Source organism: Vidua chalybeata, chromosome 5 (genome assembly GCF_026979565.1).
Source record: "Vidua chalybeata isolate OUT-0048 chromosome 5, bVidCha1 merged haplotype, whole genome shotgun sequence".
Taxonomy (NCBI): domain Eukaryota; kingdom Metazoa; phylum Chordata; class Aves; order Passeriformes; family Viduidae; genus Vidua; species Vidua chalybeata.
In genome coordinates this window covers 22,248,841-22,271,249 of record NC_071534.1, presented here as the reverse complement: position 1 = coordinate 22,271,249, position 22,409 = coordinate 22,248,841, and the positions used below count along the sequence as shown (strand labels likewise).

The window sequence follows — 22,409 nt, the reverse complement described above, 5'->3', positions numbered from 1 at the left end:
ATGTGACCAAGTCACCAAAGTGCTTGGAGTTTAGCTGGGTTTTGTCTGGAATTTGTGTGAACTGTGAGTGTGAACTCTGGTGTTTTCAGGGGCAGGGGAAGAAGTTGTTTTTTTGTGTGGAAGACCCATTTCTGAGGTTATTTTTGAACTAAGGCTACAGGGTTAGAACATGACATTTTTCTCTCAGACCTCGGGAATCACACGCAGGGGACATAAATGCAAGGCATGAAACAGAGATGTTTTACCTGCTATGAGCAGAGTGATCTGGAACAAAGCAGCAGACCATCTGGCTGACCTGCTTGTGTGATCTTTGGTGCTTACTGATGCCTGGTACCGTATTTATCTTGAACATAGTTTTGCTCTGAAAAGTGACCTTTTATGAAGTTGCTATAATGAAATTCCACTGTTCACTGGATGCTCAAGCATGCTTACTTTGTCAGTCAATGGATACTTATTCTTGATTCTGCCTTTGCATGTGTGTTTCTGAAAGAAGCCTAATATTTTTTTAGCTTGATCTTAACAAAAGTTCAGTAATTGGAAGTTAACAATTGTATTGGCTATATGCAAATTAAAATAAAATCTAGTTTGCACTGTCATAACTGTGTTGACTCCACAGGGGTTAGCAAGAGTAAAATTTGCTTTACAGCCCAGTAATTTGAACAGATATGATTCTGATTATGCACAAAACCCAATGAAATAGTGACACTTTTATACAGTCACTTTTCAGACCGTTATTTGAATATTTTCTTTGTATTAAAACAACTATAGTTTTCTAAATTCTCTTTACCCAGGTGTTAGTTGTAAATCGCTGGGTTCACTGATTGTATTCCAGGATGACAACAGGTATGACATAATGTAGAGTGAGGGCTGAAAAAAGCACAGATCCAGCTGCAGGACTGTTAATCAGAAAACAGGCTAGCAAATGATTTTCTCAGGTTGCGGATGGTCTCAGCTTTTGCTTCATCTTCAGTGGCATTTCCTCGCTGAGATGACTCAGATATGCTGAAGCTGTTTGTCAGGGACTGCGATTTGCTGGAAGGGAAAACAGAGTTCAGTCTCAACAGGAGAAGGTGGGAATTCAAAGCTGGTTACTCATGCTTTGTGTTTCATCACACAGACAAATGCAAGGATAAAAGGCTAGGCTGGCATGGAAAATAACCATGTGCTAAAACATCCAGAAGTGGGGGAGGTGGGACAGAATGAGGCATGGGCAAGTGGCTCAGTCCAAACTGGTAAGTGTTGATGAAAACATCTGACTAGAAGTATGCAGTTGCCATTTGGTGAGGCTGTTGTGAGAAACCCTGACGTAATTTCACTACTAATACAGAAGAACAGATTAATATTAGGGGCTGCCTGTCTTTCATCAGCCTTACCAGGAATGATGGGCTCGGCCTTTCGGCTGTGAGAGCCCCAGAGGCTGGGTAAGTTCGTATCCAGATCCCCTGCAATGTGTGCTGTTTCCTGCCCTCCCCACCCTGTCTGCTCTGTCAACTCTGTAATGCAGATCTTTTGGTTGACCACACTGCTCCTGCTGACTGTGTATCTGCTAGTGGTCAAGTTCAGATCAGGATGTGCTTTTGAAGTAAATGTCCCAATTTTCCCTGCTACCATGCTTAGTTTCTTCTGATCAGTAATAGGTATCTAGCACAAAACCAGACTGGAAAAAGTATCTGAAATATGTATAGTGTGGTGACTGTATCCTTAGCACCAACATTTTGATCCTTAAGTACACCTCTTTTAGTTTGCCTTGCTAATATAAACATATAAACATGAACACTGAAAGCCTGTTATAGAACATTGCTTCTCTGCTTCTCAGAAATTGTCTTCTTATTCCTAGCCTATGTTTTATTCTGGCCTGTTCATACCAAATTGCTTGTGTTGGCTTCTTGTCAGCATCAGACCTTTTTTTTGGTCAGTTTTCCTGCCATGGTGCCAGCTAGATATTCTCCACAAAGGGTGACAGCAAAAGCTGCTTCCAAAGATCCACAATAGTTCAGCAGTGTGCTCTGCTCTAGAAGAGTGCTTCTACATACAGTCACCATCTGGAATTTTATATACATGAATACAGCCACTTCCCCCTGTCTCCCCTGACTTTTTGCTACCAAATGCAAAAAGTACCTTTGTAACTCCTGCACTTAGGAAATAGTGAAGGCATAACTCCTTGTGAGCTTTCTGGCTAATGTGCTGTTTGCAGCCTGTGAGGATTTTACACCCTGCTGGGAAGGCGGTGGCTGTGTTGATATGGCCGGAGTAGAACACACGATGAACACTGAGCACATGAACAAGAGGAAGAGTGTGAAATCTTTGTGATGTCAAATACAACCTGTTCTTCCTGACAACAGGTTACTGGTGCACTGTTATGCCAAGGGATACACATTTACCTCTGAAGTCACTCACAGTTGTGCAGGCCTTTGTCCCTGGGGACTGCCGCTTGACAACAGGTGATATACTCTCCATGTCATCTCAGGATACTTTTTGGACAGCTTATTCTAATATCTACAGATACTAGGAGTTTGTCAGAGACTTACTTCAGGTGTGGGTGTGGGGTGGTTTGCTGCTTGGACATTTCTGTGGGGCTCGGCTGGCTGGGAGCCCGGCCTTGGGCAGGAGGCCGAGGCTGCTGTGGAGGGAACGCGCCTGCCTTGGAGGCCTGGACTGGAGAGGAGCCAGTTGCTGATCGAACTTGCTGTGGAGATCCAGGTGACCTTTGCTGCTGAGGGGAAGTGGACTGGGGACTCTGGGGCTGCTGTCCTTGAGGAGACAGCCGCTGCTGTGGGGGTGCATTTGTTCGTGGAGGCTGAGATCCCTGTGGCTGGCGTGGTCCACCTGAGAGGGATATATAGACATAAACATGAGGAAATGCATGTGGTGGGCAACAAGCATGGAACATGTCTATGGAAGGATGGGTTTTGCTAAGAGGAGAGACTCTTCAGAGTAGCTTCATGGATAATAATATGGCAAATCCTCTCTTATAGGCCCATTGGTGTCATGCCCTCCTCTCTAGAGTTGTCCTTTTCTCTACGTTCTTCAGCACTAAAGAAGTCCCTCCACTCTCCCCAGAGGGAGTCACTTCAGCCTGCCTTACTCTTCATGTATCTGGTGTTTCTTATCCTTGGTGAGCACTTCCTGCTTGGGTAAGGAAGAGTCACTGGAGAAGCAACTGTGTGGGAAATGTAAGCTGACCCTGCTGTTTGGGTCATCAGTCCCTTCACGGGTCCAGCAGTTTGATGTGAGACATTGCACCCTATCACTATTCATACCTCTGTTCCAGAACCATCACCAGGTGCCTTCAGTTGCTTTGGTAGCAAACTCTCAGAACTGAAGAGGATGTAGAAAACAATTGGGCATGACATGAGAAATTGCTGGACATGACAGATAATACTGTGAGAACCTGACAAAAGTTGCAGATAGTGTTGTGAGGTCTGGCTGGATTTCACAGGGGATCAGGGGAGTTACGTGAGAAAAAGTTTTACAGAGATTGAAGGGGAGTACTGGAGACAGATGGAGAGTAGTATTCTGCAAGGCCAACAGCTCATATCACTAATAGTATAGAATGCCAAGATTACATATAAATGCTCAATTTTGTATACAGCAAAACTGTGACCAATGAGGAAAAGGTAATTAGAGGATGGTGTTAATATGGTAGAAGGTTGAAATGGAGAAAGGAAGGGAAGGTGGCAAAAATGAGGGTCTAATGAGTTATGTGAATTGAGTGGTTGGTGTGATCTGGCTACCCATGGGGCAGCCCTGTGCTTCATCACCTCAGCATACATCAGGACAATAAGCCAAACCTCTTGTTCTGATCAAGCCACAAAAGTCAAACCTGCTTCTGCTCTCAGGAAGAGCTGAGGGTGTGCTCTTGCTGACATGGGAACTTCTGGACAGATTATCAAGGATCCTGGCATTGCAACATTGATGTCTGTTCCAAGCCTGACAACACTAGCATCTTCTCATCACTTCTTAACACTTGTAACTGCACTGCTTTGTGTGAACACAATATACATTGTGCCCAGACTCCTGCTCCAGTGCCAGTTCAAGTGGCCTTGTTTTGCTGAGCCAAGTCTTACCAGTGGTATCAACTGGATCTATATCAAATTTTCATCCCCCTTTCTGAGCTGCTATGGAATATGACAGTATCTGCTTTAATAGTACACTGAATTTGCTGCCTGCTTGGCAGTGAATTGGAAAATGAGCAAAACCTTTTTCCTGATACATGTTATTTAGAAGGCAGACTGATAGGACTCAGAGTCATCACTGAGATGGGAATCAGACAGCTGTACCTTGTGGAGGAGGCCGTGGTTGTGACAGTTGTCCAAGCGGAGGTCCAGTCTGAGATTTCATTGACACAGGCTGAACTTGTGGAGGCTAGAGGGAAAAAAGCCAGTCTAGTTAATACAGAGTCCCCAAAGAGAAGCCCTGAGGTAATACAGGAACTGTAGAGTCATGAAATGTTCTTTAAATACACATTCACACATGCAGCATCTGGCTGGTAAAATCTCATGGGACTAAAATGGAGAGGTGAGTAAAAAGGAGCATCGAAGTTGTTTGCTTACAGGGAATAACAATGAAATTAAAATTTAGAATGTTTTTTAGGTAATCAGGAATTACCAAATGTATCTAGCCTGAGGGGTTCTCTTAGTCCTATCTCCCATTTTGGACAGTTGCCAGCACCAGATGTTCTGAAGGAAGGAGGGATGAACCATGGAAATATCTATGGAGTAATCATCTCTGTACCCTAAGGGGTCTCCTCTTGATTGCTAATAAGCATGGGCCAGCTTCAGCCCTGAAACATGAAGCCTATTATCTGCTCCACAAAATTTTTGCAACAGTTTCAGATATTTTGTTTTGATATTTACATGCAGACCCTTTGAGTCTTGCTCAACTTTCAGCCTCGTTGTCTTTCCTATTTCTTATCTCTGTTGCTTTGTTCCAAGTTTTGAGACTAGTTCTCACAACCTGCCCATGCTAGGCCATTCATTATTTTGCAAACCTTCATTGCCCTCTCTCTCATTTACCTCCTTTCTAAAGCCAAAAGACTTTAGAATCCCTCCAGTCCCTCCATGGGAATATTTCCAAGTCCCTAATTGTTTTCATCACCAGCTTCTCTTTCCCAGCTTTGTAATTTCTCCTGCAGATGCCAGAGATGGGTCTGCTTACATTTTTCCAGATGAAGCAATATCTGGGTTCTCTGTATACATTGCCAGTTCATTTTTCCTGCATCCTAATTTCCTGCTTTTCCCTTGTCAACACAACCATAGGCTGAGCAATGGTTTTCATTAGCCTGTATGCGACAAAGCATTTCACAAGGGAATGGTTGGTGCCACGTGAAAGTTCTGCACATTGTTTATGCTCTCCCTCTCTACCCCCAGCTTAGTTTACCCTTCAGTCTTCCATACGGAGTTTCATTTGCTGTTGTGGTGACTGAACGTATATAGCTCTGTCAGATGTTCTTCACTGCCATCCCTGGTCCTGACTAGCGCAAATAATTTGGTGCCATCTGCTCTTTCTTCTCTCTCGCTGTTTAGTCTTTTTGACAGATTTTTTAATAAACAGATTAAGCAATGCAGAGCTGCTGCAAAAAGGGCTGGTCCAAAGTTAACAAAAGTCTGAGTAAGCCTATTGCACAAAATTGTTTATGAAAACCAGGAAAGCTGGAGACAGATAGGCTGGTACATGCTGGATTATTTACATGCAGAACATCGTGATAAAAGGGTCTTCAAGGCTCCTGAAAGGTCAGGATAATGAGCTAAGTGATTCTGGAAATGTGAAGAAATGTTTCATAGTTGGAAACATTGAAATTAGTTTTAACTGACTAACATAAGTGTGATGAAGTAGCCAGTCCATTTTTGCACTATTTATCTGGGACTTGCAAATGGACGGGGAAGGACAATCTGGGAATTTTCCATTCATGGCTTCTAGCCCTACATAGCTTGGGAACTAAACCTTGCCTTGGTGTTGATGGAAATTACCTGTTCTCATGCTGTGAGATGTTTTGATTAGATCAGGCAAAGAAAAGGAATTGGATCTCATATTCACCGCTGCAGCCTCTCCCTACAGTCAACCAAGGCATCTCAGAAATAAAGGCAAAAGAGGTTTTTGAGGCTGAGAGATGAAGGGGTGAGGGCCAGCCCAAGGTCTTCTTGTGGTGGGTCAGAGAGGCAGGGACAGAACCACAGCGTAGCCATAGGACAGGGTTTCATGTTGAAGGCATGAAAGCAAACTTGTCATTAACATCTTTTCCTCTCCTGGGCTCAACCAACCCATTTATCAACATGGCCAGGTGCAGTATCCTTGAAGTATCCCCTCTGCTGTTTGCAAGAATTAAAATCTCTAACATCTATAGCTGAGGTCAGCTTCTGCTACACAATAAAACTTTACCTTTTAGCCCCTCCATGCTTTCTTTTGTAGCTTATCTGTTACCTTGCCTAAGGCTTTTTGACTAGCTACATCATTCTGACTGATTGCTTGTTATCTACCACTTCATGAAAGAATTCACAATGAAATGAAAGAAAAAGAATCAAAAAGAAATTAATGGGACTTTTTTCTTCTTTGCAAAAAAAGGATGTGGTAAATGCCCTGAGCTGTGGTTTCTGCTGATTTATTTATTCTTTTGTATTATTTTTTAAATTATCACTTGAGATAATTCATAAAGTCTATGACTTACTTGTCTAAATTTTTCTGTATTACTCTTACAGCTTTCAAATCACATATTTTGTATCTGTTGTACACCAGTTCCTCTGGAGCATTAACTATTTCTAATGATATTGCACAGTTTTTTTTGGCAGCTTAGTCACTTCCCAAATTCAATTCATTGGATGTGGCCATCTGGAGTTGGGGGCTTAATAATTTTTTAAAAATATCAGTCATCACTGATTTAATAACTGTTTTTGTTCTTTTTTGTGTCATTCTGATCAGGAAAAATTACAATGAGGTAAGGAAGTTCCCCACTTTCAGCAATTACATTTACTAGAGTCACAATGCTGTGACAACTCCTGTGGTCTTCTTTTTCTCCCTAAACTTTGGATGATCCATAGAGCATACCAATTGTTTGGTAGAGTTCCATTGTTCTGATGAACTCAAAGAACTTTTTTCATTCTTTTCTCCATCTACTCCTCAAAATTAATTTCTGTCCTTTTTGCATTTGCTTTTATTACTTGTAGTTTGCCACATAAAGGTCTTTTTAAATGTCAGATTTCCAAATTTGAAATATATTTTCCCCTGTTTGTCTTAAATGTCTTTTCTGTCATTCAATTCTACAAGTTTATTTCTCACATTCTTGGTTCAGGAGCAGATCAGAAACACATATAGGCATTCTGGAAAACAGTGGTCTCTCAAATAACATCTATACAGTTTTGCTGCTAGACAGTTGGTTAATTTTCTTTTCTCACGCTTGTGTCATATCCTTACTTTTTGATATAATTTTGTCCCTTGGACATTAAATCTAATGGTACACACTCACTATCTGACTTTGTACCTGGATGTTTCCTATGGCAAAGTCAAGGTGTTTTTACCTCCCTCTGAATTGCTGTCCCCCTGTGATATTTGACTTGCTTCTTGATAGCTGAAGTCTCACATTGTTGTGACTTGTTACTTTTTCATCTCTGTCAATTCTGTTCACTCAGTTTCATAATTTCTCAGTTTTTCTCAATCCAGAGACTAGTATAAAGAGGTCCAATAATAAGTATAGGTATTCTATTCATACCCATAGGATATTCAAGGATTCATATTTCTGTGTATTCAGTACTGCTGTCTTTATATTCAGAATTGCTCTTTGTATTGCTTCTGTGGAAGTTTTCATCTGTAGCTCTAGTTCTGTATCTCACCAGCCTCATATTTAACTCTTTCTCTCTGGACACTTCTGTTAGAACATTATATTAGTAATGCAGCATGTACAATTTTTGTGATGTTTGTGGCACCAAGCTCTTTCTCTATTAGTAAAACACTCTAGTTAACATGTTTGTGGGTTTAGTTGTCTTGATTATACATACAGGTATTTCTAGGTTTTATTCCCAATGAAGATACTTTTCTTATTTGACTCTTCTATTTGACACTCTATCCCTTCAAGACTTGTTTTGGTTTTGTTTTGGCCTTAATTTAGGTCTGCTGTAATCCAATCCAATCCAATCCTATACCAGTATATTACAGACATAGAAAACAGATGCATCTGTCCATGTTCTCAGTTTCTGTTGGCTTGCCCTTTGCTCTTAGTTCATGCACTCTGTATCTTGGCTATTTCAAACAGTAGTTCTTGATTCTACTTTGTAAATGCTATCTCTTCTGTACCACTTTCCCTGCCTCAAAGCATTTTCAGTGTCTATTAAATGTTTACTCCTTCACTCTAGCTAAAACTTGGAGTTACTCCAAATATCCTTCATGCTGAGTCCTGGTTTAGCAGGAATGGACTGTCATATGACAAAGGCAGAGCACCATGAAGTGCCTTCTCCCATTTTTTTGTCTCAAGTGGAAATGAAAATTGTACCAGTCTCTTGCAATCACTTTTGCCCCTCAACTTTTTACTCTCTTGTCTCTTCTGTTGTACAGTTTTGTTGTCCTCAAACCTTCACACTTGGCTCTCTGTTAGATACTGAAAGAGGTGTAGCAAGTACACCTGGATACTCAGGTTATGTTCTGGGGTGTTTCATTTATATTTAACTGCCTCTGGGAAATGTGGCAGTAAAATTAGATGCATTTGATACTCAAAATAGATGTACACAGGAAGAACTAAGGGGCCAGTTTAAATGCAAAAGTAACAGGTTCTTATATGAGTTCACCTTTAGTAAAGCCTCCCCCTGATGAAGGTGGCTAAGGACATCTCTGAAGAAGAAACTGCAGTAAGGAATGGAACAAGTCTTGCTGGAGATTCCCACTTTCTGTTCTTGAAAGCAGAACAGAAATGCAAAAACCAGAATGAAACCTTTCCTGAGGAATGGTGTTAGATGGAAATGAAACCGGGTATTAGAAGTACCTCTAAAAATGCATGTCTTCAATCTGAATCAATGAATTTAGTAAGTCAGAATGTCTAGATGTATGGACATGCTACTGGTGTGATGTCATATTTATCTGGAAGGAGAGTAAGGGAGAGAGATGTGTTCCTTAGGGGCGCCCACTTCAAAGAGCCTGTGAGTCTCCTTTGGGAGAGCAGGACTCAGTCTGTCCAATACACTCCCATATGGGACTGTTCAGCTCTGTGAGATGTGTGACTGCCTGACACACTCAGCAAGGAGGGAGAAAGAAAGGAGTTCAGGGAAATAACTTGGTCACAAGGTCTCTGTTCACTCATACCCAAGGCCTCAACGGCGACGGTGTAGATCCAGCAGTGACAACAAGCTGAGTCATTTTGGAAACAACCAGATCAGCTATAAGTTGTCTGTCCTCTTCTATGTGCTCCCCAATCAGGGGCATTGAGCTGTCCATCACCTGCCACAGGAGGCAAAAACAACAGTTAGTAAGGTGGTTTCCTGCTGCCAGATACCTGTTTCAACTCACCTCTTACATTAACCTGTTTTGTGTCTGCACATCCTTGTCAATATCTACAGTCGCCACTTTCCTCATGCTGAAACACGCTTGACTTTTCCAGGTGTGGGATTTCGCTCAGGGTTTTTTGGAGATGCATTTCTCCCAACTCTCCGTCTTCCTTCCCTTCACAACTTGGGAGCTAAGCCAAGACTTATGGTGGCTGGAAGCTTTCTAAATCGACTTAATACAAATTTTCTCCTTCACCTGTCCTGAGGAGATGCCTCTGATGGATAAGGTCTCTCTGGCATTGTCCCACAGTACTTCGGGGTGACATTGCAACTTAAAGGGCCTCAGGAGAAGAGAAACAACATGTACTGAAGCCTGAGGAGATGAGAGCAACAGGGACTGGAGGAAACCAGGAAACATTTGGGATCAATGAACACAAAGCACTGCACCCTGAGAGGGAAAATAAACACCACAGATGTGTAATGAATAGGATGTCACCAAACCGGCACCAAGTGCAGGAAAATAAACTTGGTCTCTGCTTGTCTTCTTGGTAATGCTGTGATACAACTGCTGCTTCCCAAGCAAGTTCTACAAATCTAATGGGGAAAACTGAGAAGCAGGACTGTGGGGATCGGGGAAAGAAAACTGTCAAAGGGTCTTTGAGGTAAGAAATGGCCTCACAACAGTAATACTGAAAGCACAGCAGACCCTCAGCTGTATAGCAGCCCTGAACATGATTTTCAACAGTTCATCATAAATCAAGTGTTTTGCAAACATTAGCTAAATCCCACAGGAAGAACTGTACTCTGATGAAGTTAAGATTCAGCTGGAGTAAATATAATAGTACCAAAATATCAGGGTTGGAAGAGTTTATTTTATTTTGCTTTTATTTTTAAAGAAAACATTAAAATCCCTGGAAATGCAAAGTTGAAGGTTGAATTGCTGAAGAAAGGCACTGACTCATGCTCAGATAACAATTGGAAGTGCACTCCACCCTGGCAAGGCCACAAGAATACACTCTTGGAGGGAAATGGAAAATTTTGCACCCTCTTTTTTTAGATTTAAAGTAGAGGAAATCAGTGAGGTGAGTTCACTGAGTTTGTATTCTTCTCTTTTCTTGCAGGGTAATGGTTTTGTTTAAATTCTACAGGTGTCTTCTAAGAACACTAGAAAAGCTACCTAGAAAATTTTAACTAAGGTACACATGGAAAGGGGGTTGTTGTTTATATCCATGGCCTACTTGGCCCAGGGGGCAAAAGGAGAAGGTTAGAAAATTATATGTCAATGTTTGGCTAAATACACAAGGTGGCTTTTCTTTCCACTATCCGCTTAGCTGTTCTTCCGTTGAGAAATGAGGCGAGGAATGTGACGCTTCCTAACAGTGTCAAGGGATGGCCAATTCCCACCTGGGTCTCACTAGCCAGGGGCTCCTGGGGGCCCTCCAGCAGGTCCCTGCGCAGGTTTCCCTCCTCTGCACTCCTATCTTTAAAGGAAATATGGCAATTACAGTTCCGGAGAGAGAAGCAGTCTCCCGTGTCCCCGCACGGTGCGGTGCGAGGGGCCCGTGTGACCACTAGATGATGCCCTTACCCTGCCTAGAGTCAGGCGAGCCGCGCTCCCGGCTCCCGCCCCCCTGGAGTCACCGGCTCTGCTCAAAACACCCTGAACCCCGCCTTTCATAGATTCGTAGAATGGTTTGGGCTGGAAGAAAGCTTTAAAGGCCATGCAGTCCAATACCCCTGCGATGTGCAAAGACATCTTCAACTAGATCAGATTCCTCTCGCGCCCCATCCAATCTGACCTTGAGTGTCTCCACAGATGGGGCATCCACCACTATCTGCACAGTAAAAAAATTTCTTCCTTATATGTAGTCTGAATGTACCTTCTTTTAGTTTAAAATCAATTATCATTTGTCCTGTTGCAACAGACCCTGCTAAAAGGTTTGTCCCTTTCTTATGGGCCTCCTTTACATATGGGAAGATGCTTTAAGATCTGCCCTGATCCTTCTCTTCTTCAGGCTGAACAACCACAGCTGTTTTGGGAGCTGTCTTCATAGGAGAGGTTCTCCAGCACTTTAATAATCTTCATGACCCTCCTCTGAATCTGCTCTAGCAAGTCCATTTTTTTCCTGTGCTGAGAACCCCAGAGCTGATTTTCCCAACTCAAGGACTGTTTTTTCCTATTTCTGTGGCTGCAGTGGCTGAACAGGAAGATGATGCTTTATAAACCAAATGCTCCAGGGGGAGTGAGCCCTGGTGCAGTGAACCCTGGAGCAGGTTTCACCTGAACCAGTGAAGGTGCATCAGGGATGAGGCTATCTGCTGCTCTGAGTGTAGTATCTGGCAGGGGAATGTGAGATGTGGGAGACAGAAAATACAGGAGTGAACAATCACATGCATAAGGGAAGGCCTTTGAAAATGGCAGTGATTTCTGACATCAGCTGGTTGACACTAAACTGAAAAAAATCATGAGATGTCACCTTCCCTGTACTCCAGGAAGGGTGAATTGGTCTGGAACTGGGCAGATACAAATGCTAATACTGAATAAATCAACTGGCTGAAAGGAATATGTGAATTACAGACAGATTGCACTCATCCCTTCCTGGGCGATCACAGAACAGCTGGGCAAGGCAAGAAGATGTCAGCACATATGGACCCAGCCTTTGTAGCTGCCCAAGGTCAGAGGCTGCTCCTGGTGCAGCTGCTGCTGCCTGATAAGGTGAATGAGGGGTGAAGGAAAAGTGCCCAGGCAAAGAGACTCAGGAAAAGATCATCCTGATTCTCCCTCTGTGCCTATCTGATGCTGAAACCTGGGCTTGTTTTTTCACACTCTGATGTGCAAGAGTGGACTGTTAGGTGATTTCGAGGGAGGGAGGGAAGGAAGGAAGTTAGGGAAGAAAGGAAGTTGCGGAAGGAAGTTGCGGAAGGAAGGAAGGAAGGAAGGAAGGAAGGAAGGAAGTTGTGGAAGGAAATAAATCAGTGATTGGACATAGCAAAACAAATGACAGGCACTGCTGAAGGGATGAGCAGGGCTCCTTGCAGGGCAGCAAGGAGCATGTCTAGTAACATAGCTTAGCTTTATGGCAGTCAGGGCTTAGCGTATTCTTCCAAGAGGAAGAATAAATCACATGGACCATTTTGCTTGCCCTCTGCTTGCTTCATATTTTTCATCTTAGCAGAGATGTGGAAATGGGCTAGATTACAAAAAAAAAAAAAAAAAAAAAGGAGAAGGAAGATTATTAAACCATACATGTTGCTGATAAAGTTCTTTAAAGCAGAAGAAAAAAGAATTACCAGCATTTACTGTTAAATTCACAATCTGTTTCAATATGAGCCATGAAAATGGTACCTAAGTGTGATAATGCTCTGAAGGCAGAAATGTAACAGATTCTGCCGTTTGTCATGGGAAAAGAAAAGAAGGTGAAGTTCAAGTAAGAGCAAATACCATGTGTGCAAGATTACTCTTATGCTGTTGATAACTCGTCTGTCTTAATCTTATTTTGTTTGCAACAAACCACTGTGATAAATCTCAGTTCATAGCACTGCCCATCACTACCTCTGTGAATCTTTCCTGAAGAACTACTTTGTGAAAATTAATTACTGCCTGCAACTGCATTGTGCAAATTCCTTGTTTGTTCAGCCCATTTAGGCATGCTTTCTTGTAAAGTCTCACAGCACACTGTTCCTTCTTACCAAGAAAATACAACTGTCACTCTGTCAAATAACTTTTTTCTCCCACTATCAAAAGAAAAAAGCAAAACAAGGGATCAGTTTCAGACCAAGAAAAGTATCCCAGGAAGTTGGCTGGAGGCAATTAATTACTTGTCAACATTTCCCTTAGATCTGCATAAAAAGGTACCTGTTTAGCTTTGTTCTGGTCCTTATATTGCACTACTCTGCTCCTTTCCCAACAACATCTATCAGCCTGGCATCTGAATGCCTGCTAGATGTTGGTATATCAGGCCTGCTCAATCAGGTTCTCCACTGGGATAATCCAGCATGACCCATCTGAAATGATATTGTGTTTCTTCTGATTTGTGTTGTGTTAGATGCATTGCTGCTTACCTTGGTCACAGAGAGAGGAGCATGAGTGCGCATTTCTCTGTGTGCAAGCTGATGATGGCTGTTAGGGTACGGATGTGCTTCTCACCAGTCAGTTACACACAGTGGCAGATGTGAAAACCCAGAGGCATACCCAGACAGAGGCATATAATCTTTAAGCCCAGAACTAGCAGAGTGTGCACGTACATAGGCTTACGCACAAGAATATATGTAGGGATATGAAAATCACATATCATGTCTAACCATGTGTGGACACAATCCAAATGTCCTTACAGTTGTCTCTAGCAAGGCTGCTTTCTTGCTCTTTTTTTCCCAGCTGCAGGAAAACAGTCTGCTCTAGGGGATGCTCCTCTAGGTGCTGATGAATTGCATACGGGAGCAGACCCATTAGCCCTGGCCCCATCAATTCAGGAAAAGACAGAGGCTTGCCAGCGTTTGGTTGCTGGCAGCACGCTTCTATCACATGGCCTTTGACAGGTCACTGCTCCCCTCCCTGGGGAGAGCAGATACATAATGCAGGAATGCGCAGTCACTGGAGGGCTCATGTTGTTCTCATCAGCATCCCAGCCCTCAGCGGGTGGGACTGCTCTCCCACACATAGCTTTCCAGTGTGTCAGCACCCCTGCATGAAGCCAATAGGCTGGCTCTGCTCGTCTTCCTCAGCTGGCCTGTGTTGGTGGAGTTTACAGCAGGTCAGATGTTGTGTCTCCTCAAGTCACATACTGACAGAGTCACTTGCTTACTTGCTGGATTGTCTCTCCTCCAGGGCATCTCTTCAGTTTTCCCCTTTGATTTTCTGGCCAGCTTTTCCTTCTCTGCCCTGTTAGGATGATCTGAGTGTGCTATTTACCCCACCTCCATATCTGCCTCCTGGCCTGGGAAGGAGCACACTGAGCTTTAGCTCTCAGAGCCACAGTCTGTCCAGCCCTGAATACAAAATATTGTAGTACACATTACCCATAATAACTTTGTGGTGCTTGATGGCGTCTTACTGTAGTGAATGCTGTCTGCACAAAAGATTTTAGAAAATACACCTTTCTTTTTTTGTTCTATCAAGATGCTCCTGTTGCTTGTGAACCTTTTGCTACACTCTCACCATTTATTTTCCTCTTTTAAATAAGGTGCAACTAGGATTTTTGTTTGGAAGTCCCCTTTAAAGTGATCAAAGAAAGGTTCATTCAAACAGAAGCTGAGATTTTTAATGAACTGAATCATCTGCTGGAAATCTGAGGTGGCCAAACACTCTGTGGCTCTCCATTTCCTTTCACAGTCCACACTGAGAAAGGAAGGCACTTCAACCCTGACACCTTGCTGTGTATCTGCTAGTTTGGCTGGGGCTCTGAATCAGTTCCTAACATATCAGTGGGTCATGGCCTGAGGATGCAGGTGGGCACGGAGGAGCAGACACTGCAGCAGCACGCAGGGTTGGTGCATGTTGGTTGGTGCATGTGAACTCCAAGGCAGAGTGCTTGCAATCTACTTCCCAAAGGAGACTCACATTCAGGTTGCCTGTGCTCTCACCTCAATGATATAGTCTTTTCCGTCTTTGCTGTGGACAGCTTTGACAGCGCAGATATCCAGACCTCCAAACATTTCTGCGCAGGCATCTGCCCAGAGTCGGTACCTGCAGAAACCACAAGAGCATGGCCTAGGATTAGCTATCCTTGGGTAGTCCACCAAAACCAGCCACCCATCCTGGGGCCCATAGGAACACAAAGTGATTTGGGAGCCCTTATTACAAGGTGTCTTTCATGTGTTTTGCTGGGTCCTTGACTCCCTTTCTTGACTCCCACTCGCAAGAGATGGAGTAAAAAAAAAAGTATCTTGCCTAAAGTTTCCCTTCATTTCAGATTGATTCAATCCTGCCCTCAAAGCCACCTTAAAATGTTTCTTTCCTTCCCTGGTATTTATATCAGATCTCCAGCTGGTTGTCATTCAGCCAAGCTATAAATATTTAGCTCATTTAATCTCCCAGTAGTGTTGGCCCCTCAGCGTTTGTATTGGCTTTGCCTGAAAGCCCTCCGTTATGCAGGCGGCTTTCTCCTGATAAGATGTCCTGGACATTAGGACTGGAATAGGATCAGAAAGTGAGTGTTGAATTTAGCAAGGAGTAGCCATCCCCTCTCTGATCTGTAATGCAGTAGCTCCTGCATTTTACAATTTACTTTCAATTTTATCCTTTTACAGTCTCCTGCTTCCTTCTATCCCTTGGATGCTGTTCCTAGTCAGGCAGTCTCATCACATGGACCAGGCACTATTTGTTGGAGGGAGACCTTCAGGCTGCAGCACTTTTCCCTATCCATCCCAGGATGGGAATGTGAGCTGGTGGCCCCCTTAGCTATCCTGGAGTCAAAGGAGGAGCGAGAATGACAAGAGGCATATTATGGGGGGACCACATCCCCCCGCTGTGCAAATGAGGAGGGAATGAGGCAGCCTGGTTTTATTTCCTGCGCAGCTGTGCCGTGGTCCTGGCCATTTAAATAAAAATAATAATCTCAGAACAGCAGATCTGTAAGCAGGACTATGACATGATGCAGAGAGGGGAGAGAAGGCCACAGTCTCATGAAAACACTGACATTTTGCAGACCCTACAGGGACTGAGGAAAGAGCTGTTCTGGCTAAAGAACAAATTTACGTCCTTGAAGCCAGCCAGAGTCCCCGTAGCTTGACAATATAATGATGAACTTGTGTGAACACAATGTCTCTGGGAAGAAGAAAAATTATGGCTTATATGACTACTGGTGCTCTTTTATCCCTAATGAGGAGACCAAGTGTGTTCACCCTGGACCCCCAAGGAAGATAGTGTATGAGGAGGAGTCAGTAGCATTAGGAGGAGGAGAATTATGGACTGCATGAGTCAGGCAGGAGGCACAGAGAGCACCCCTCTGCACTGCTGTGGCCCAGCATCCAGGGGCACCATTGCGGGAACTACCTCTCTTCCTGAAGAACATCTCTAGGTGTCTGGGCTCAGCAGCCAGACTCAGGGAATTGTTGATCATGCCAGAGAGTCTGATGGCTACACATCTTTAATGTTTGTTGGCCATAGGTGAGCACTGGGAGCATCAGGGCCGCTGGGGTGTAATAGGAGTATTACAGGGAAGAACAGCATATTTATGCACATGCACCAGGTGTTGCATTTTAAGAGGATTTATTGTCATTTCTGCATTACCTGAACATTTCAATCCTGTGTACTTATGTTCAATACAGTAGGTACTTCAGGTTGCTCCTACTCATCAGAGCATTTGAGTATATTCCTGCCTTGTTTAATGCACTGGCAACTCACAGATTTCAACAGGGTTTGTTACATTTATGGATGAATAAGGCTGGAGTGCTTAATTGTGGTACAATTAACAAAATGAACCTTCAAAATGCAGTGTTGTAGGCTGGCAGGAATCTGGGTTTTAGTCCTACAACACTGCAATAAGGTAATGTCTACCCTTCATGCGTCTAGCTTCAGCTGTGTTATAAACAGCGTGGATGCATCATCATGTCCACTTCCCACAGTACTATTAGGGTCTTGCAGAGTCACCTTCAGCATCTGATTTGGGGCTTCGCTTCCCTGTTTCACAGAACTAAAGGTGCAGAAGGGACCTTTGATGGTTGCCTGCACAACTCTCGTGTTCCCAAGAGGAGACATTTCTTTAATCTGGTCTGAAAGAGGACAGAAATTTGCCATCCCCTTCAAAGCATCGATTTCTGTGCTATGCTAACCTTACTTTAAGAAAATATAGAAAATGTTCAAAGGAACCTTTCAAGCTATAATTTTTTTCTTGCAGTATTATACTTGTAAGTAGTGAGAAATACCTGTTAACAGGCTTTCATATATTTAAAGACCCTGTGCTCTTTTGGTTTTTTCATCTTTAGGATGAAGAGGTGTTCAGCTTGTGGGCAACTTCTTCCAGGTCTGTAACAGTTAATGAAGGAGAGTGAACCTCTGCACTGCAGGCAGGGTAGTCTATACCCCTACTGGAAAAATATCAGTGATCTGCTAACTGAAAAAGGTGGAAAACTACATAGAACTACATAGAATTGTTGCATGTTTTTCTCAACAGCTCATTAGGTTTTTTTCTGAACATTCCTTTTATTGTCCTTTGGACTTTCTCCAGCTCCTTGCTATTTCTCTTCAGTTGTGGTGCCCAAAACTGGACAGAGTCAGAATTAATCATGAACCTGACAAACTGGGGGTACAATCTGAAAAAATCTTAAATTCACTAAGGATGAATGCCTACATGTAATCTATGGATTCTATAAATGTATGAATAATCTACTTAGATGGGATGGAGAAAAATGGTGAGAACAACTGTTAGGTCTGCAGGATAGAAGTTACAGCAAAGCATGTTACCATGAGTCCACAGTGTCAGGCAGTTGCAGTATTAGCAAATATCACAGTGATTTAAATACATGGAAGTAACATTTGTAAATTTTAGTCTGCAAGATGCATGAGGGAATTCTTTCTGCTCTATTCAGCAGTGAGAAGACCTTACCTTAGACAGTGACCACTTTTGTGAGCCTAAAGCAAAAATGTGCTTTCAGCACTTCAGCTAACAGTTTTTCCCTCTGTTAAGCAGAAGAAAAACTCTTTTTCTGCCTCTCATTAGTAATATACTTAGAATAACCTCATGTTACTTTGTGTTTTGTGCTTTGACCTTTCTGATTTTATCCCTACATGTTTGTACTGGTACGCTTGACCTAGCATGCTGGTCTTGTTTCCTGTGGTTGCATTCACTAAAGATCTAATGATTTAGCAATGTTAGTTTCTAGCTGTACTTTCAGTCTGTTCTTCAAAATAAGACAGTTTGCCTTTATGTCCTTAGTATTTTTTTAAGAAAACACTCGGTCTTTTAAAGTCTTTATCCAGCCTCTCAGGAGACTTCTCTTACCAGTTCTCTCAATTAACCAAAGTCAGAAATACAATTCCTCCCTTCTAACCCAAGAATAACTCATACTGTCTTGAAACACTCTTCCTTACCTCTCTGTCATTGCAATCTGTTCTAGCATCGCAGAACCTGTGTTTGCCTTCCAGTTTCCAGAGATGGAAGTCCTCCTAGGAAAACAAACCAAAAACATAACCTGAACATGAAAATAGACTCCTGACCCATCCTCCCGCATACTGTAGTCCTCATTCTTGACTCTGTGCTTGTACAGGAGGGGATGAGGTGAGGTTCTTCCTCCCAGAAGCCTTTCCAAATCCTTCCTGAACAACACTCCATACAGGATATGTTGTTCAGACTCATGAAAAACTGACTGAGGATTTTAGGCAGAGAAACCTCCAAGGAATCTTGAGCACACATCAGGCTCTGTGAGTACTTTCTTTCTTTATACATCAGACCTAGGGGAGCTGAAATGTGTGTAAAAGATCTCTAGGATAATCTTATGTTCTGCAATGGGTAGCATCCTCCATCCATGGAACAGAAGCTCTCCAGGCAAATATTTACTGAGCAGCTTCATAAAATATCACTTCTGACATTCTGGGTCTACCTAAATTTGATTTCAATTGTACTTCTGTGTCCACTTCAATTTGATTTCAGCGGTACTGATGTCATAAAATATATTATCATACTGACTTTTCATTGACTTTTCATGGTGGCTCACTGTGTTAGGACTTGGAGAATTTCTTATTTCAACGTCTTTGGAGTTTCATTAGCTTCAACTGATACTTATTTTCCAAAAAAGGTACTATTGCTAGAAAATTCTGGGTTTCACCATCACTGTCAGCGGTGAAAATTTTCCTTTTCTTCACCTTAGGCCCAAAGCAGACATTGGACAGCCTGCTCTGACAACATTCCAGATAACCCTTCCATAGCGTACAAGCCAGGACAAGTCAACTAGCTGACAGGATACATCCAGGAAGCCTCTCCACACTGGAAGAGATTTATGAGGGGAGTATGAGGTGCGATCCAACACTTCAGTATGAGGTTGTGGGAGCCCTTGCTGCCAGTTCTCTCACATTTTCAGCAACACGTACAAAAGACACTGAATTTGCAAAACTACATTCAGCAGTGATAATACTGATGTCCTGCTAGATTATAAACTTGAATCATTATAGCTGACTACCTAAGGCTCCCCTTTACTCTTGTGAGAGACATCCTGGAGTGCTTTTCCCAATTCTCCTCCAAACTGGTACGTTTAATTGCTGTAAAATTGAAATGGTCTTTGTGACCATGTTTATTGGAGTGGACTGGGGGGCCAAGAAGCATGATTACTGTGTCAAATAACCGTGTTTTCACTTTTGGGCCTGTTGCCTTCACCTAGCATCCATTTTGCTGCCCTACTTCCTAAGCAAAAGAATGGATTCCTTCTCAAGCTTGGACTGTCATGAGCCCTTTGATGGCCTGTAAGGTCAGTGTTCAGTCCTCAGCCTTTCTTTCTCTTTTGATATGGGATTCTTAGGAGTATATTTTTTCAGCTCTGCAATGGGAAAAAACACTCTTGGCTATCATTTATTTTTAACAGAAAATTGCCCTGCAGTGGTAGAGGACATGCAAAATCCCATTAGTACTGGTGGGAACTCCTGGAGTCTCATTAGTGACAAGATGATTTGACATTGGTGTGTTTAGAAAATGTACCTGGCATACCAAATGTAAGCAGCTGCGTTGTCCCTAAGAAAATTAAACCACAGTTTGACAGTTTTACAAGGAAATTTGACATGGGAAAGCTCCCAAAATAAGAACTCTGCTCAAGCAATTGGGTTAATTTGTTGGACTTGTTTATTATCTATCCATCTTGAGGCAATTTTGGGCATAAAATTTAAAATACATCTCTCTGCTGTATTCCTAACTTTCCTATTAGGGAACTTTGCTATTTTGAAACTGGAGAGTTTTATTTGAAGCCCACTGGATCAGACACCAAACCCTGCATCACAGCCTCTGTCAAGATCACTCCCTTCCAAGCAAGTCTCAGCAGTTCAGGTGTCAACTGTGCCCCCAAACTTACAGAATCACAGAATCACTGCATATTCTCAGTTGAAAGGGACTCAAAAGGATCGTCGAGCCCAGCTGCTGGCCCTGCACAGCACCATCCCCAAGAGTCACAATATGTGCCTGACAGTATTGTCCAAATGCTTATTGAACTCTGTCAGGTGTGGTGCTGTGACTACTTCCCTGGAGAGCTCTTCCAGTGCCCAACCACCCTCTGGTGAAGACCCTTTTCCTGATATCCAATCTAAACCTCACCTGACACAACTTTAGGCCATTCCCTTGGGTCCTGTCACTTGTCACAAAAGACGAGAGATCAGTGCCTGTCCCTCCTCTTTCCCTCCCGAGGAAGTTGTAGACTGTGATGAGGCCTCCCTTCAGTCTTCTGTTCTCCAAGCTAAATAGACCAAGTGACCCCAACTGCTCCTCATACAGCTTCTTTTCTGTTTTCTTTATTGTATTGTATGAAGTGAAAAAGGAGACTTAAGACAAAAAAATTTTGCTAAGGATGTCCTACCTCAAACCTCATTTCTCTTAGGGACTGAAAGGCTTCCAACCATCCTAAACATCAGGTGGCCACACAGTGTACAGTCAGTATCGTAGAGAGAAGGACCCCAAACTTTTAGAGATCAGTTGCTCAAACAGATTTGTGACCACAACACCTTCAGCATTGTTTAGAAGTGGATAAACGAGCAGAACAAGAGCTCTTGGTGTCCTAGCTCAGTCTGTAAGTAGCTCTAGTTTAGACACCGTTGATGTGATATCCCCTACAGAGCACATTGAACTGCACTGGAGATGACAAATCAGAAATCCCACACATGAAACTACAAAGGAAGGTATTACCCTCTTACTAAGAGCTGGTGGCAAGAATAGCCCATGTCTGAAAGTCAGTAGCTGCTGGCTTAATTCAAAGCGAGCAACATTTCATGAGTATAAACTGGAAATGATCCTGCTGTTTGCTTCCAGTTGGGGTGAGTGTGGAAGCATAATTTCTGCCCCAATTTCCCCTGTAACATGAACTGTTTTCATGTTTTCTCTTTACCAGTATTACAATGGCAGTCAAATACACTTGGTGGAATTTTAGGCATGTATAATGTGCTGCTTATCTGCTGTTTTCAGACTGGTTCAAGGCATGGACAAAGTTGGAGTATGTTAGCAGTGTAAATCTGGAGTCACTGTGCTGAGGCCAAACTGGGAAACCGAACTGAAGCCTTGGGCCATGGGCTGGAAGGAAGTGCACTGAACATCTGGGGCAGGGAAGAATGCATGACTCACCCTGCAGCATCCTCCCTCTGGCAGATCCTTGGTGCAAAGTAAACATATTCTGGAGAATTTTAGTGCAGTCTTTTCTCAAAAGAAAAGGGGTTTTTAAAGTCTACATGTGTGGGTGAAGGTATAAAATTACTGGATAGATTCCATGGCTCACAGATCAAAGCAAGTCACTTGGTATGACGCTACTGCAGATGCTGGAATTGCCTTTAAGGCTGAGATTTGCTAGCATGACTAATGGTTTTGAGTCTCCTATTTGGGACACCAGTGAGAGCTCTGATATTTTGGGTTCTTTTACCTCTGTCCTTGGACATAGTAGGGACTTATGCCATAGAAATAACCTATTTTGTTTAATGCTGGGGCAGAAGGAACAGTTCCTGTTGGGACTGACTATACCACTCTCCCAAGCTCACATCCATAAATGGCTCTCTGAATCTAAGTCAAACTCCTGGGTTAGCAAGTCACTGGGTGAATCTTACTGTTTGTTTTCTTGCTAATTAGCTTCATTTCTCATTAAGGTGTTCTCTGTTCATGACTGTTTTCACATGAGAACATTTTTTCTTTAGCAAACAATTCTTTGTGCAGCTATACTCCCAAGTGGGATTAGGTCTTAGTGTGACTGCTTTCTTTCCTCAGTCATCTGGTATTATTTCTGATCCCTGTTCTGGATGAGTGCATGGTGAGTGCAAATAATAAGTGAGGA

At 42.9% G+C, this 22,409-nt stretch overlaps 1 protein-coding gene and 1 long non-coding RNA gene across 6 annotated transcripts in view; one reads left to right on the top strand and one right to left on the bottom strand.

Annotated features, from left to right (window-relative positions):
• Positions 1–794: 794 nt before the first annotated feature.
• The window catches only part of SYN3 (synapsin III), a 189,593-nt gene continuing 167,978 nt past the window's right edge, over positions 795–22,409 (bottom strand). For 2 of the 3 annotated variants that reach the window (XM_053943484.1, XM_053943485.1), the window contains 6 exons: positions 18,493–18,567; positions 15,045–15,147; positions 9,283–9,417; positions 4,281–4,365; positions 2,529–2,826; positions 795–1,032 (listed from right to left, as the gene is read on the bottom strand). In XM_053943484.1, the coding sequence (XP_053799459.1) occupies positions 900–1,032; positions 2,529–2,826; positions 4,281–4,365; positions 9,283–9,417; positions 15,045–15,147; positions 18,493–18,567 (829 nt within the window). In that variant the 3' untranslated portion in view covers positions 795–899. Of the gene's footprint in view, positions 1,033–2,118; positions 2,359–2,528; positions 2,827–4,280; positions 4,366–9,282; positions 9,418–15,044; positions 15,148–18,492; positions 18,568–22,409 lie in introns of those variants that run through there. The other variant, XR_008431083.1, reaches the window with a different exon arrangement.
• Positions 2,355–21,769, top strand: LOC128788445 (uncharacterized). Of its 3 annotated transcripts, none has more exons than XR_008431086.1 (9): positions 2,355–2,441; positions 10,361–10,546; positions 17,388–17,425; positions 18,669–18,822; positions 19,269–19,643; positions 19,776–19,862; positions 19,977–20,103; positions 20,313–21,164; positions 21,557–21,769. It is a non-coding gene; the product is annotated as an uncharacterized LOC128788445 (long non-coding RNA). The 3 variants fall into 3 exon arrangements; XR_008431085.1 differs by adding an exon at positions 2,976–3,115 and having other exon boundaries at positions 2,356–2,441; positions 20,313–21,769; XR_008431084.1 differs by having other exon boundaries at positions 20,313–21,769.